General features: G+C 40.3%; 1 protein-coding gene across 1 annotated transcript; it reads right to left on the bottom strand.

Annotated features, from left to right (window-relative positions):
* Positions 1–1,995: 1,995 nt before the first annotated feature.
* gnl1 (guanine nucleotide binding protein-like 1) lies at positions 1,996–14,172 on the bottom strand. The gene is made up of 12 exons (XM_072393979.1): positions 13,928–14,172; positions 11,437–11,587; positions 10,097–10,233; positions 9,825–9,976; positions 6,898–6,969; positions 5,996–6,188; positions 5,787–5,885; positions 5,473–5,655; positions 5,190–5,368; positions 4,753–4,939; positions 4,220–4,360; positions 1,996–4,109 (listed from the first exon to the last, which is right to left on the bottom strand). The coding sequence occupies exons 1-12, from the start codon at positions 13,998–14,000 to the stop codon at positions 3,847–3,849; spliced, it is 1,830 nt and encodes a 609-aa protein (XP_072250080.1). The 5' UTR covers positions 14,001–14,172; the 3' UTR covers positions 1,996–3,846.
* Positions 14,173–14,192: the final 20 nt, after the last annotated feature.

A 14,192-nucleotide genomic window follows, 5' to 3' on the forward strand; every position in this document is an offset into this window, starting at 1 on the left:
GAATGGTGCCCAATGGGTCACCAGAAACTTAACGAGATAATGAGCGGCTGCCAGATTTTCTCTGACAGGAAGACTGGGGAGGCGTCAAGACTGTTAACAATTTCACAAAAATTGTCAATACAATTGCTCTACGATGACAGAGAAACACATAAATCTCAAGGAGAGGTTTGACTTTTTTATCGGATGACTGTGAGACCAGTTTCATTAGAAGTTGGGAAAGGTGATGATTTGTTCCATATGCTTCACAGACGGTTAAACGCAGTGGACTGAGCATGTAGTTATATTAGAATGGGAGATATATAGCTTTTGTTCCAAAGAATGTCCTGATAATTGGAAGTGCTCAGAGAAACAAGCGTCATCACAATAAAAACAGACTAACAACATATTCCAATGGAGCAGCTTTTCAAGAGTGTTAATCTTCTTCACTCATGCAAGGATCAGACGCCTCTCCACAGCAAATGACTAGTCTTTCTAGTTATTTTTACGATGACTCTTCAAATACAGTCAGATTAATCTTGACTTATCACGTCTTACTGTAGTAGTCAGCCTCACTGACCCCTGATGAGCGAATCATTACAAACTTGTGCTGTGATCCCAGATGTCAGTCAAATCTGGAGAGCTTCATTCCAACTTCAGCTTCAGATCACAGTTTCCTAAGAAAACCAAATACTGTATGTCAGCCTGACTTATGAGCAAAATGTGAAAAATGCTGGCAAGCCGTCGACTCCCCACAGTGTGGGATAATACGTTTTTTTCTTCTAACCCAAAAGATTTTTAGAGATGCTGAAGATTTATCACATATCTCATATTGATGGTGGTTTACTTTTCATAACATACTTATTACGTAAATGTAGCATTTCTGTATGTTGCCCAAAGACACTTCAAAATGCAGACAGGGGAGGTGTGGGATTGAGTCAGCGACCTTGCAATTTAAGAACAACCACTCAACCTGCTGAGCTTCAGCCGCCTCCGCATTTATGTCATTAATTCAAGTACAAATATGAGTCACTTGTTTTTTACTTTTCATACCATTTTCTACCACATCCAAAAGGAAAATTCTATATTTTCTCCTTTACTAGGTTGACAACTTTGTTTATATTACCGCACAGATGAAAATTAACAGTTTGTCATGACAGAGTACTTAAAAAGATAAAAAAGGTAGATTTGTTGTTTTGTTGAGTCTAGAACATTTAATGCTATTTTCTGGATTTTGACGGTTAAACATTTAACTGATAGATAAGAAAATAACTGACAGAACGATTCATGATAAAACAATGATAAGCTGCAACTGGATACAACGTTAGTAAAATCAGCTCATACTTAATAAGGTACAATAAAGAACGGCTGTTTTTACACCACAGTACAAATAATATCAGTGTGACATAGAATGAGTCACAAGAGACAATTACCTGCTTTTAATGATTTTACATTAATTTACTGATCAATGTTCTTTTTTTAAAAAAAAGTTGTAACAGCTGTGTGGAAATATAGGCGCTCTATATCCATCTATATGAATATATATATATTTAAAACATTTAGTTACAATCTGTCTATAGCTCAGAGGATTGGGCAATGAGTTTGTGGTTCAGTAGATTCTATTTCATTTAAAGTTGTCTGGTTTTACTTTCATCTATCGGGAAATTTACCTCTGAGGTCATATTGGAGGAGTTTGATTAGATCCGACTAAAGCGCAGCCGATCGTCTGCATCAGAAAGTCTTCATTTCAAATGATGTGCTGCAGCTCTTCATGATGTCGCCAAACAAATTAGGAGACAACATTGATTACACAGCACAAACATCTAATTAATAATAACACATCTCCTGAGTCCACCCAGCCCGCCCACTTTGATCACAAACGTCTTCTGAGGTTTTGTCAGAACATTTAAAGTCATGTGTGGGCGAAGCTGGAGGACATTTGTTCTTTAAAGATCTGGATGAAAGCAAATATCTGTAAGAAGTTTAAAAAAAAAAAAAGAAACACACTTTGATGAGGTCTTGATAGTTTTCTTCTTTAATTGCAGAAAGCAGTCCAGCCATGTCATCCGACATTAGGCATACTAGGAATGAAATAAGGAATGCAGCAAACCGCTTGAACACATCTCCAGTTTTTACATTCTTTTTTTGCTCTCGAGATGCTTTTAACATTTCCAGGATTGAAAAAAACCAAAACACAACTAAAACTCTGCTGTGTTTATAACAGTATGGTAGTGTTTAGTATCTGCTTTCATTGGACCGATGGTAGACCACTCGTGGCTGCAGTGCGACGCGTTACCCAGTAACGCAGCACCATGCTGAGCAGATCCCTCAGTGAACGCATCAATCAGGTACACAACGCAATAATACAGCACTCGGGATTTGAGATGTGTGACCGTCGCAGAGAAACAAGTAAGAGACTGGTTAAACAATAGAAAATCATTCTGGAAGAAGTGTGATGTTACTTACAATGACCAACAGATAGAAGCTGTAGAGGCCGGTTAAAAGGAACAACCTGCATTTCTTTTTTTAATTTGCTTGATTAGTCCCTTGATGAGAGTGTGTTTACCGTGCAGCCACAGCTACTTTGTTAGCTTCATGCTAAGAAAAAAAATCAGCCTTGAGCTATAAAGAAGACAACCGACATCTCAAAATCTAAAGTTTTCTCTCATTTGCTTAAGCTGTATAAAATATTCAAGAATAAGATCAATGGGTTGTAGGAGTTTGCCCACACACAGGTCAATAAATAACAGAACAGAACTTGCCTATAAACCTAAGCTTTAGTACAGATTTAAAGAAATAGATTTAGTCATTAGCTGCTTCTGGTCTTTGTTTTAATGCTAAACTACAGATAAACACACAAACATCTTGGTCAGAGAGCAAAGTATATATTTTTTTTAAATGTTGAAGTATCCCTTTAATTGATTTTGAAAGCAGATTGTGCTGGATCAGTTCCAACGTGCTGCCATTAGCATATCAACATGCTGAATTGAGTATGGCAACACCCTTCTCCAAATACTGAAACTCCCCACCATTATCTAAGCACAATTACGGTAGTTAAAACACTACAGCTCTCATGTCTGACACAGCATCCCTTGGCAAAAGAAAATTCAGTAACTTTTCCCCCTCCATCCAAAAATATATTCTGAAATTCACAATATCATCTAAACCACTATCAAGTTGGGATAAATGACTCTTTAATAGATTTGAAATATTTGTAAAACAGTGTGTGAAATGTTGGTTTTATCAGTTCTTGTTGTATGGTCTAGTGTCTCCAATATCACATCACACCCCACACACACTAAGCAAATGTTATGGTCTATAAAGAAGATTTAGAGTTCTGAAATCTCCAGCTGCTCTGAGAGCCAAAAGGCTGCGTTAGTGAATGACATCATATCAACAGTGCGTCTGATTTGTCTCGTCATCCTTTCCTGAACTTTGGCATCTCAGCTATGAGGTCACTTACTGATGAAAAGACTGAAAACCAGTTGGTTGGTTATTCCAGGCTCAGGTAAATCACTTTGTTCATTTGTCGCTGAGAACTACATGCAAAATTAAAAAAAAAAAGATCAAATCAAACCTGTTCCTAGAAGCGACAGCGAAGATCGAGCTGAGTAAGCAGAGCAGAGGCACAGCATGGAATAGATAAATATGCTCTGGATGTCACAGGAGGAAGGAAACTACATGACTGAATGACAATTGATCTCCTTAACGTACACTGAATAATGACTAGAGGAGTGTTGATGCAGGAACACATGAGAGGGAATGCAGGTTTAGGAGAAACGAGGAATGAAAGGTTTGTGAGGAGCACGGGGAAGAAGGAAAAAAAGGAGGAACAGTTAGTTTATTCTGCTCGTCTTGCCCTCTGTTATCTCACGCACACTCATTTTCCCGGAGTACATTGTACATGTTGACAGTGAACCCCGGCGGCTTCTCATCCTGGCTCCGGTGCCCAAACCCTTCATCTTCATCATCTCCGTCCTCATCATCATCTGCATCCCGGTCTCTCTCTTCCTCTGGCTCTGTGCTGGACTCTCCATCGTCTTCGTCCTCCTTGTCTCCTGTTCCTTCCTCCTCTGTTGCCCTTCCTTGTAGAGTCATAATCTCTGGCAAGTCTGGGTGATTTTCCCAGTGCTCTGTAGACCAGAAATAATCCCCCCAAATAAATTAATTCCACCCACCTGCCAATTTTAACTAAAATACAAATGAAGCTGAAATGAGCAGATGTGGAGGAGCCTTTACTTACCTCTCAGGCAGCTGTAGCCGGTGGGTCTGAGGCAGAGACATAATCTGCCATCAATTGCCAACCGTAGGAGACTATTTGCTGAGCGGTAAACATCGTTCCGAGCTGCTTTTGCTGTTTTATAGCCTCTCCTTTCTGCCCAAGCTGAAGAAAGTAAAGACAGAAAGAGCACTTTGATGACAGCTGCCATGGACGGGATAATAAACGGTGGTACCATAATTAAAGGATGAAACTTGTTTACTGCCCACTACCATCCTTGTCCATTACAAGATTAATTCCCACAATAAACTGCTCCAACTAATGAGAAACGTCTCAGCAGCCAAAAGCCATTATAGTGTAGTCCTCTGTAATTCAGAGCCACTGTGCTTTATTTTTAATCAATTGCTTATCCACCATCCTGCTATTGTTTATACTCACTATATCACCAAGTCAACAGCTTCTGTTCCATACTTTTGTCTGAGAAACTACAGCCACCAGCTATTTAAGACTTAATATAGGTTATCTCATGTAGGAAAGGGGATTAAATACTGACTTACCCTCACACACATCCCAGGCAGTCCACCTGGGTTCTTCAGAGCCCTGCTGTCCTTGCTGGGATTCACTTTCTTGTAAACTGGGATGTTTGAGCTTCAGCACAGAGAGGAATGGGGTCCTCTCACACAGATAACCAACTGAGGTGTAGGGCTCCTGTAGCTGAGACACTGGGTAAATACCCGCCAGAATCTATGGAAAATAAAATAATCATTTGATTATAAAAAAAATAAGTGAAAAACAAAGTAATCAAACATATTTCAAAAAGGCTGAGAAGTCATCACAGAAAAAAAGCCTGCGTATCTTCCACTGCCTTTTAAAAGTGGAAGTATAAGATGGATAATCTGTCTTCCCAGATGTGTTTGTGTGCTATTCAATACAATTAGGTTTCTATTGAGTTTGATTCACATCTGCAATCAAGTACGCAAAAGTGTGCCCGTACCTGTAGCTGCTTATTGACACGAGAGGGGAAGACCAGTCCAGGGCAGTCGCAGAGTTTGACTGTCGGGGTGAGGTAGTAGGTCTGGAAGTATTTGGTGTGGCCTGGGGTTCGAGACACACTCACAACCTTCCTCCCAACTAGGCTGTTTATAACAGACGACTTACCAACATTTGGAAATCCTGGAAAAACGAGTGAATCAAGATCACCATGGTAATAAAGTTCATTGGAGTGGGATTCATCTTTGTCGATATGTTAAGAGATTCTTCCTGAGATTAAATCTTACCTATGCAACCCAACGTAAGAACCCCATCTTTGTAGAGCTCTTGTGACAGGTTGCTCATCTCCATAGCACTATCACTTTGATGCTCCACCAGCACAGATTCAGCTCCCTCATCTGTTCGCTCTCCACCCAGTCGCTCAGCAACAGCGTCTCTCTGAATCTTCTGCTCCCAGCTGGACAGGTCAACTGAGGAGAAGATAAAAGGATAGGTAACATTTTGAGGAAGAGCACGAAGGTGGAGCTGCTCATTAATCACAATTTAATGCCTGCATTAGAATCAGAAAAGATGAAGAGCACATGTACGCTTTTTCTCCCACCTCTCCCAGAAGTGATTTCCTGACAGGCTTTGAAGATATCTATGAGACCTCCAGCGTGACTCCAATCGGCCTTCCTCCTCATCCTCCTTTTCTGGAGAACTACGAAAAGAAAAGAAAGTATTATCATAACAAGCGCTGTAGGCAGTTATAAAGCAGGGTATATTTAGTCACCCACTAGTTTCCCCCGTTAACTCCCACGCTCTCCTCACCCGTGCTGTAGGGTTGTCCAGGGTGGGAGGTGAAGCACACTATTTGCAGGTGGGGGAACTGGGACGTCATGTAGTGTTTCCAGGCGATCACAAGTGGGGGAGGACACAGGTCAGCTTTGTTCAACACCAGGATTACCTGCTTCTGTAAATCTCCAGTGATGTAATGGTAAAGAGACGGAGGAAACTGCAGCACCTGGATGGTTTGCAAGGGGACACATTGTCTTAGAATGATAATCATGGCCTGTTCATCAAATAAATCACTAGATCGTGTCATTATTAATAGGAACAAAATGAGTTCTGCCATTTTTAACTTTTGAAAGTGTGTCAAAGCTAAAAAAGTGGGTTTTGTCATTACTGTGAAATTAAAGTCTGAGCAACAGACACTGAACACAGCAGTAAGTTAAAATCCTGCCCATTAATCAGCCGGATCACAGCATATAAGATCAAAGGAGACCTTAATGAAAGAAAACAAAAGCCTGTTAAACTGAACTGATGATCAGAGAAATTAATTCATTCCCATAAGAAGAACAATCACTTAATTTCTTTGGCAAACAAGATCTTCCAGTAACTGCAGTCAGCTTCTCATAAAACTCAATTTGGCCTCTACAAAAATCACACAGACTAAAATGTCAGTATGTCTTTGTGGAAGAAGCAACACATTTATATTCTTTACATTTCCTGAACTTATTGTCTCCGAGAATACATCTATCATTATTAGTAATAGTGGTGTACAATCTGTCCATGTTGGTGTTCGTCTTGTAACCCTCTGGACATCCATTATGCATGAAGCCAAACAGTCTAACCCAGTTATTCTAAGAAAACAAACAGATAAAATGGCACCAAGTGTCTCCACCTGGTGGCCTAATTCATTCTGAAGGCTTTTTCTTTAAAGTTTGACCTACCGGGTGCCGGATGTCAACAATAAGCAGGATGACATCTGACATCTCCAAAACTCTCCACAACTGTCTCCATGTCTGAAATAAAGATAAATCAGTAAGTTAGTCAGGTTCAGTGGTGGAAGGCATATGAAATAAAATCTGACCTGAAAGAAGGTTTTTTTTTAAGTTGCTAAGGCCTAAATCTCAACCAACAACGTGGCATGAAGTGTTGAGCCTGCACAGAGTTAACAAAATAACAGAGCTCTGCTTGGGTTTATGTGACAAACTCATCAGTTTTAGCTGTAGGAGCCAGCTGTTTTCAGCAAAAAAAAAAAAAAAAAAGCTCTAATTCAGTGTACAGAAGCTGTTCAGCATCAAAGAGCAGACAGTTAGCGAACATAATGGTGTGTTTAGCAGCTAAAAAGCCAGATGTTCCCTTGTTTGTACAGTTAAGACTAAAAACAGAGTCTAAATATGGGGCCAAAATATGTACTGAGGCATGAAACATGACTCCAAGTGAGAGATATTGTGTCATTGGTGCTGCTGGAAGTATAAATGGGCAACTGTTTTCTAAGTTCACCAGGTTACCTTGTTTCTGCTGCCCTCAAGGGGTCACATCACAAACACTGAAGCTCCAGAGCTCCAGACTAATGCCTTGTTTATGCCTGACGCACCGGTCACTGCGTGAGCAACTTGTGACGTCAACTCAGCACCATAACTAGTTACACCAGCACTCGAGGCCCTTTCACTGCAGGCTTCATCCAAAACAGTTTTGGCACTGAAAAAATTATACTCTAGAAGGAGCACTGCGAGGAGTTATGCATCATTCATACACAAATATATACAGAATCGATTCAACTCCATTACTTTTAAGCAGTATTTGGTGTTTTATTGGGCTGTACAGATGCCTATAGGAGACAGACCTGCTTCCACACTCTTCCCATAAGCTCCTTCTGTTTTTCCAAACACGCAGCAGGTGATAAATATCAGGTGGTCATATAATATCAGGTCAGAAAACATCAGTTGGTAAACAACTGCTTAAAACAACATCGAAGCCACCAAAGCGTCAGGTATTTTGACGTTGTTTGTAAGGTCGAGAGCAGCGTCATTAACCACATTTCATTATGATGATGACACAGCCTCACGCTGGCTCACACACACACTCACACACACACACCAATTCTTGCTCCATGGCGTATGTTTCACATGATGAATAATGTGGTTAGAAAGGGAGATGAGACAGGGAGCATAGTTGCCTGTTCCACTAGTACCCCCCACTGGTTAAATCACACTGGCAACAAAAATGGTCGCAGTCTGGAGCCCCAAAGTAATAGTTTAATATTCATTATTCACTTTAATCTAAAGGGTGTATTTAATAGTACTGAACTCGTATTCATTCACATAGGCCAAAAGCTCATTCAGTCGAGCAGCTTATTCATGTACGTGTTACTTTTCCATCTATTTCATCCTCAGTTCAAACTTAAAAAGCTATCATCTCTAGATTACTGAGAAGTACTTATTACACCACCAGCTGCTCGGGCGCTGCTTCTGCCGAGATGCGTCTCCTGAGCTCACCCCATGCTCTGAAATCAAATCATCTGCAGGATTTTTACTTTTGGGAAAAATCTGAACAAAACTGAACAATAACACAGCATACCGATGATATATGATGGTGCTTTCCCCAAAAGAGAAGAGCAGATATTATACATGCATATTATGTGTCCTGAAATTCTTTCCGATCTCTCCGTGATCCAACCTAAAGGAATGAAATCATCAGTTTCTGGTATTTCCTGGAGTAATACACTCGATGTCTTTAAGACGAGAGTGGCAAGTCAAGCCTGCTGGGTAATCATCACTTTACAGGCGAACTCATTAAGAAGCAGCATTACCTCATGCTGTTATCTGATGTCAATGGGCTTAACAGGATTTCTGAATACTGATTTAGAACAGAAAGAAGTGTCAGATTTTGTTCTGCCACCAAAAAGAAGGGTTATCGCATAATAAGAATGGTTCTGTGGCTGAATACTGAGCTCCTCTGCAGTGGAAAAGGAGCATTAGTGAGGAATGCCACTAAGGCCCTTTTCAGGCATGGGATATATAACGTTAATGGCTTCATTGATTTGTTAAAAAGAGGGCTTTCTGTCTTTCAGATTTCCGTCGCTTTAAGTCAATATATAGTCAAAGAGCACCTGCATCGTTTCTGATTTGCCCAAGACTGAGCAGTACATCGAGTGAGATATATAACAAACACCATGAAAAGTGAGTTTTCTCCTACAACATTGTAACGATTCAAATTTAACTTACAATTGTGCTGCATGTAAAACACACCTGCGATGGATGCAAGCAGTTGTGAGTTGAGTTTTTTGGGGGGAGGGGTTCTGCAAAGGTTTTATTGCACTTGAGGTAATGAGCAAAGTTGCTGCTAATATCTTTACTTCACCGTCTCTCAATCAATGTGCTGAGGTGCTGTTAGTACAAAAAATAATGGAAAAGGAAAACTGTGTCATTCATTTAAAGTCAGGATCTGTTTCAGGATCAAATTAAGACCCATCCCTTTTTGTATATACCTGTCTGTTAATGTAGCTGCAGAGTGTTAATAATCGTACCGTTACAAGCGATCCACAAATGTTGCTCGGTCAAACCTAAAAAGATTGCTGTCTGTACTTTTTATGGAAAAGCACCCAAGTGCTCATTCAGGCATGAAGAAGACCCATTCAGTTGCCCCCAGAGAAGAAAGTGCAAGCCTAAAAGGGGCTTAAATGGACTAATCCCAGTTCAACAGGCAATTGGTGAAATCTGACCTAGAGTGTAAGAACTTCTGGGTAAATAGTAAATAGTAAATAGTAGAGTGAAATTTGACATAACAGGATTCTCCAGGTCAAAGACCGCCCAATACTCTACTCTTTACTCATAAAGAAATCTTTAGCAGTATTATCCTGTAACTGCGTTACCTCAAGATTGTGCTCAAAGTGGCTTAGAGAGCCAGGTGGGTTTCTTGAGTGCAAATCCTCCAGGTAATCTCTGTACGACTTCTCCTCTTTCCTCAGCAGGCTCTCTCGTGACATCTCATAAGTCCACGATGGTCGTAGCGGGAAGCCAAGACCTGGAGGTGCATAATCAAGTTTCAGCATGTCAAGCAATGACCCATTACATTAGCCCAGTCTGCTCACCTGTGTGGCTGACTGCAGCATTGCCATGAGAGGAGTATCATGAAGCACCTGACCTTTCTCTGAGGGGTAGATGTCATTGATGTCGACCTCAAGTTCTTTATCTGAAACTGGTTGCAGCACTGTATCCATGGCTAGCTTCTTCCTCCTCTCCACCTCCTCTTTACTTTCTTTCTCAAAGTGCAGTCGAAACCTGAAAAAGAGCAGAGGGAAGGTGTTAATAAACTTGTACATGCATTTTGAACATATGGCTGTCAAGCAGGGACTAATGCGCCTTCGTTGTGCAGCTGTGTCACATATGAAAGTACGAAGGTGGCATGGGGCGAGTCAAAGTTGATCCGCTACCAATATCCCTCTGAGCAGGCAAGAGAGGTGATAAAAGAGGAGAAATGGGTTATGTGTGTAAGGGCAAGATGGCATCATGGAACTCGCCACTCTAAGAAACGATGTTAACAAACTCAGCTGATTCTGCAACTCTGGTTTGATGTGTGTAACCAGAACACAGAACTGAGCCACCGCTATGTGGCATGTAAATTACCAAAGAGACTGTCTTTTTTTTGGATCAATCAATCTGCATGTAAACTTGCATACAATGCTAATTAATGATAATAGATGTTGTCATGGGCAACGCACAGAGTGGTTAACTAGAAAAACAGATCAGGGACACTTTTTTAAAATTAAATCACAAAAACATTGTGGTGAAAACTGGAATCTTTATCTCATTACCCTCTTGTTTAGATACAAAGCTCAAGTAAGTATCATCAAATATTTCCAAAATTGTGCTATGTGATGTTACAGGTACAGCACGCAATTTCTATCAATTTCAAATGAGAGACAACAGGGAAAAAAAATATATAAACCTATCAAAGCAGATGACTAAAGAGCTGTATTCTTATTTTTTCCTTCCTGGTGTGTTACATCATTTTTGGTACATGTACAAGTCTGTGAAGTTTCAAAGCCCAATGTCCAGACCAAAAGGAGGTCTCCCAACGAGTAAATATGGTGTCTGAAATGCCTTGTTTGTGGTCCAGGCTTTTCTTCGGGTACTAATTAACGTCATGACGACACACATTTGTGTCATTGATGCCTGGTGGATAACTTGCCACACAAAGCTAAGAACGTACAGCTGCCTCACATTCAGCCATTTTTCTAACAATAAGTTGGACAATTACAGGAGACTTCACCTTTTGGGAGGGGAGTCTCTAAGAGACAGGAAGTAGAAGAGTGTGTTTCAAACAGTAGGTGACAAGAGGTGCTGCAGCAAAGCACAATATGAGAAAATACAGTGAGTTATTCAAGCATTAAAGCATGTGAACCTCTTCTAGTAGATTCTGTAAATGAGCATAGTATGGACTCTTTAATTAAGTGAGCATAAGAACTTATAGTGACAACTCACCTGTTAGGGTCATGTCTACCTTCTCTGCTGGAAGGCTGCTGATTTATTCTTCTAACGTCAGTGGTCTCACTATCTGAGGTGTCTGACTGGCGCTCTCCTCCTCCTCGCTCCACACTTGCATTGCGGCTGCTCGGACCAGAACCTGCGTCACCTGAAAGCGAAGGCGAGAAATCACAGCGCACATCAGGAAGTGATATCAGGACTGCATTTTCCAACTTAAACTGGCTGAGAAAACATAGAAATATTGTGACCTCTGTGATCATTTGATCTTTACTATACCAGAAAGAGTCTTAAGAGATTGAAAATTACTTTTTTTAAAAGATAATCCTGGTCAAAATGAGAGCAGTACCATCAAATAGGTTCCAGACATACCTACATGTAAGATTTACATAAAAATTACATGAACTATGTCTCATTAAATTGTACATCCTATACATATAATGGTAACATGAATCAATTAAACCACGTACATCCCAGTGTGGATCATTTCAACTATTGTGACATGTAAAACATACACAAATAACAACAAAAGGTCTCACTAACTAACTACCCGCCAGTAAAAGCATGCTTTTAGGTGTTTGCGTGGATAAACATGTGAGAAGACATCACTTGCTTAACCTCTCTCCTCTGGTGTCCCTCGGGTCAAATTGACCTGGGACATATTTGGGGCTTTAAAAACAATTCTAACATAAAATCTTATTCATAAAAGATTAAAATATATGGTCTTTATCTCAATTCCAAACAACTGAGATAACATACATGAACACAATCAGTCTCTACTAGAACACAATTAACAATGGAAGCGTGACTACTCTTCTTGTCATAAGGTTATAATCGATGTTAAAAATCCACTATACTCAAGACTTGGATGTCATAAATTATGCTTATCTTGGAAAATACATGGAAGCTCTTCAGAGACATTGTGGCTCTAAAAATTGCTCTCCTTGTCTCAGCATCCCACAGACTTTCAGTCGACTCCCCTCTTGACCTGTCGACACCAGCAAGGATGAGGATGCCAAAGTAGGCATGCAGATGCGTGATGTCCATCTCTTTACCAAAAACACATCTTCCCTCAAGATGAGTCATATCCAGAATAATTTTCTGAACTGAGTCAGGAATCAGCAGCTCAAAGGATGACATGATATCATGAACATGAGTCACTGCAAATCGTGTGGCCCCGGTACCATCCGTACTAGGTTAGCAACCGAGCGGGTTACTGGGGATGAAGACCATGCAATTTGTTCATTCTTAGACAAATATGTCTGTGAGGCTCCTTCAGTGGCTGGCTCTTTGGCTGCTCCAGCGGCCACCTGTGGTGCTCCTTGTGGTGCAAGGCCATCTTCAAATTCACTTTCAGAATCAGAGCACTCTGAATTGACATCTAAATTATCCTCATATTCGGAGACATCTTCCTCTTCCACATTGCTATGTGCCGGACTCGCTTCAAATATGAGTTCCAAAGCCCTCTGGCAGCTAAATCTTTTGGTATTACTGATGGGGGAAGACTGTACTGTGATTTAGAGGATAGTACGAGAAAGTATATAGCATATAGTGCGAGAAAATGTTTGATTTTTACAATGTTATGGAATAACATCTAAAGAAGTAAGTGAGAACAAACAGCTTCTCTGTGCTTTGATGATAATAATTTAACATTATGTGTTTCTCTGTGCACCATATAAAAGATGCAAATGTGTGGGGTACCGTACCATGTGTGCTCAAAACTTTTTTTTGTTTGCACGCCTTTATCACAGAAAATAAGCTAAGGCCATTGAGTTTCAGGTAGAAAAAAATGTATACTTGTACCATTTTTCTTCTTTTAAAAATTTGAAAAGGGTCAATTTGACCCGAATACCATACAAGGGTTTAGTGTTTACATTGAATACAAAGTATGATAAATACTTTTCATCGTGGTGTAAGTGGGCATGAACAGACCTAAAGACAACAACAACGACGATCCCAATGTGTCCTTGAAATGTAAAACCTTAATCAGGGGTATTTGACTAAGCTCATCTAAAGTTTATCTAAATCTGTTATATATCCGCAAAGACGCACACAAAATAAATCAAATATGTGATCTTATGGGCGTAACGTACAAGGAACAGACATCAAGCACATGGAGGTGTTTCAGTCCTGTCATTACTGTTTACAGGCTGAACTATTGACAGTAACCTGACACACGCCTCTGCTTAGTTTTACAGCTTATATGGTATTGTTTATGTCAACAGGGGAAACATTAATTATTTAACGCTTTTGTAGCAAACAGGTTAGCTCGTGCGCACAGTTGTACTAGTCAACTTCGACGGCAAGTTACAGTCCATCGCTGAGCTTATATTAATACAGGTTACACAGGTTACATAAATGGTATAATGTTCTAACTGAATCTAGCAACACTGTTTACACAACGCAGGAACACAAACACGTTAATACTTCACAGAATTTAGTCATGGAGCTAAGTGCTAATGCTAGCATGCTAACGGTCAAATTGAGTTACCTCTTTTTCTCTCGCGTTTGACCTGGAGCTGCTTCTTCTTCTGTTTGTTGCTAAATGGCTTTTTCCGTGGCATAGTCAAGAAATACGGTGTCTGATAAATATATATAAATAGCTATGCACTGTGTATCGCTACTTAGAACCTCACACACAGTTTTCTACTTGGCGTTATTTACATAGATGAAGTTTCTCGACTCCTACACTTTTTTAGTGACGCCATATCCACTGCAGACTGCGGAGAATGGTGGACGCAACCAAGCGCAAGGGG

Source organism: Leuresthes tenuis, unplaced genomic scaffold, assembly GCF_036924035.1.
Source record: "Leuresthes tenuis unplaced genomic scaffold, fLeuTen1.0.hap1 SCAF_10, whole genome shotgun sequence".
Classification (NCBI taxonomy): Eukaryota; Metazoa; Chordata; class Actinopteri; order Atheriniformes; family Atherinopsidae; genus Leuresthes; species Leuresthes tenuis.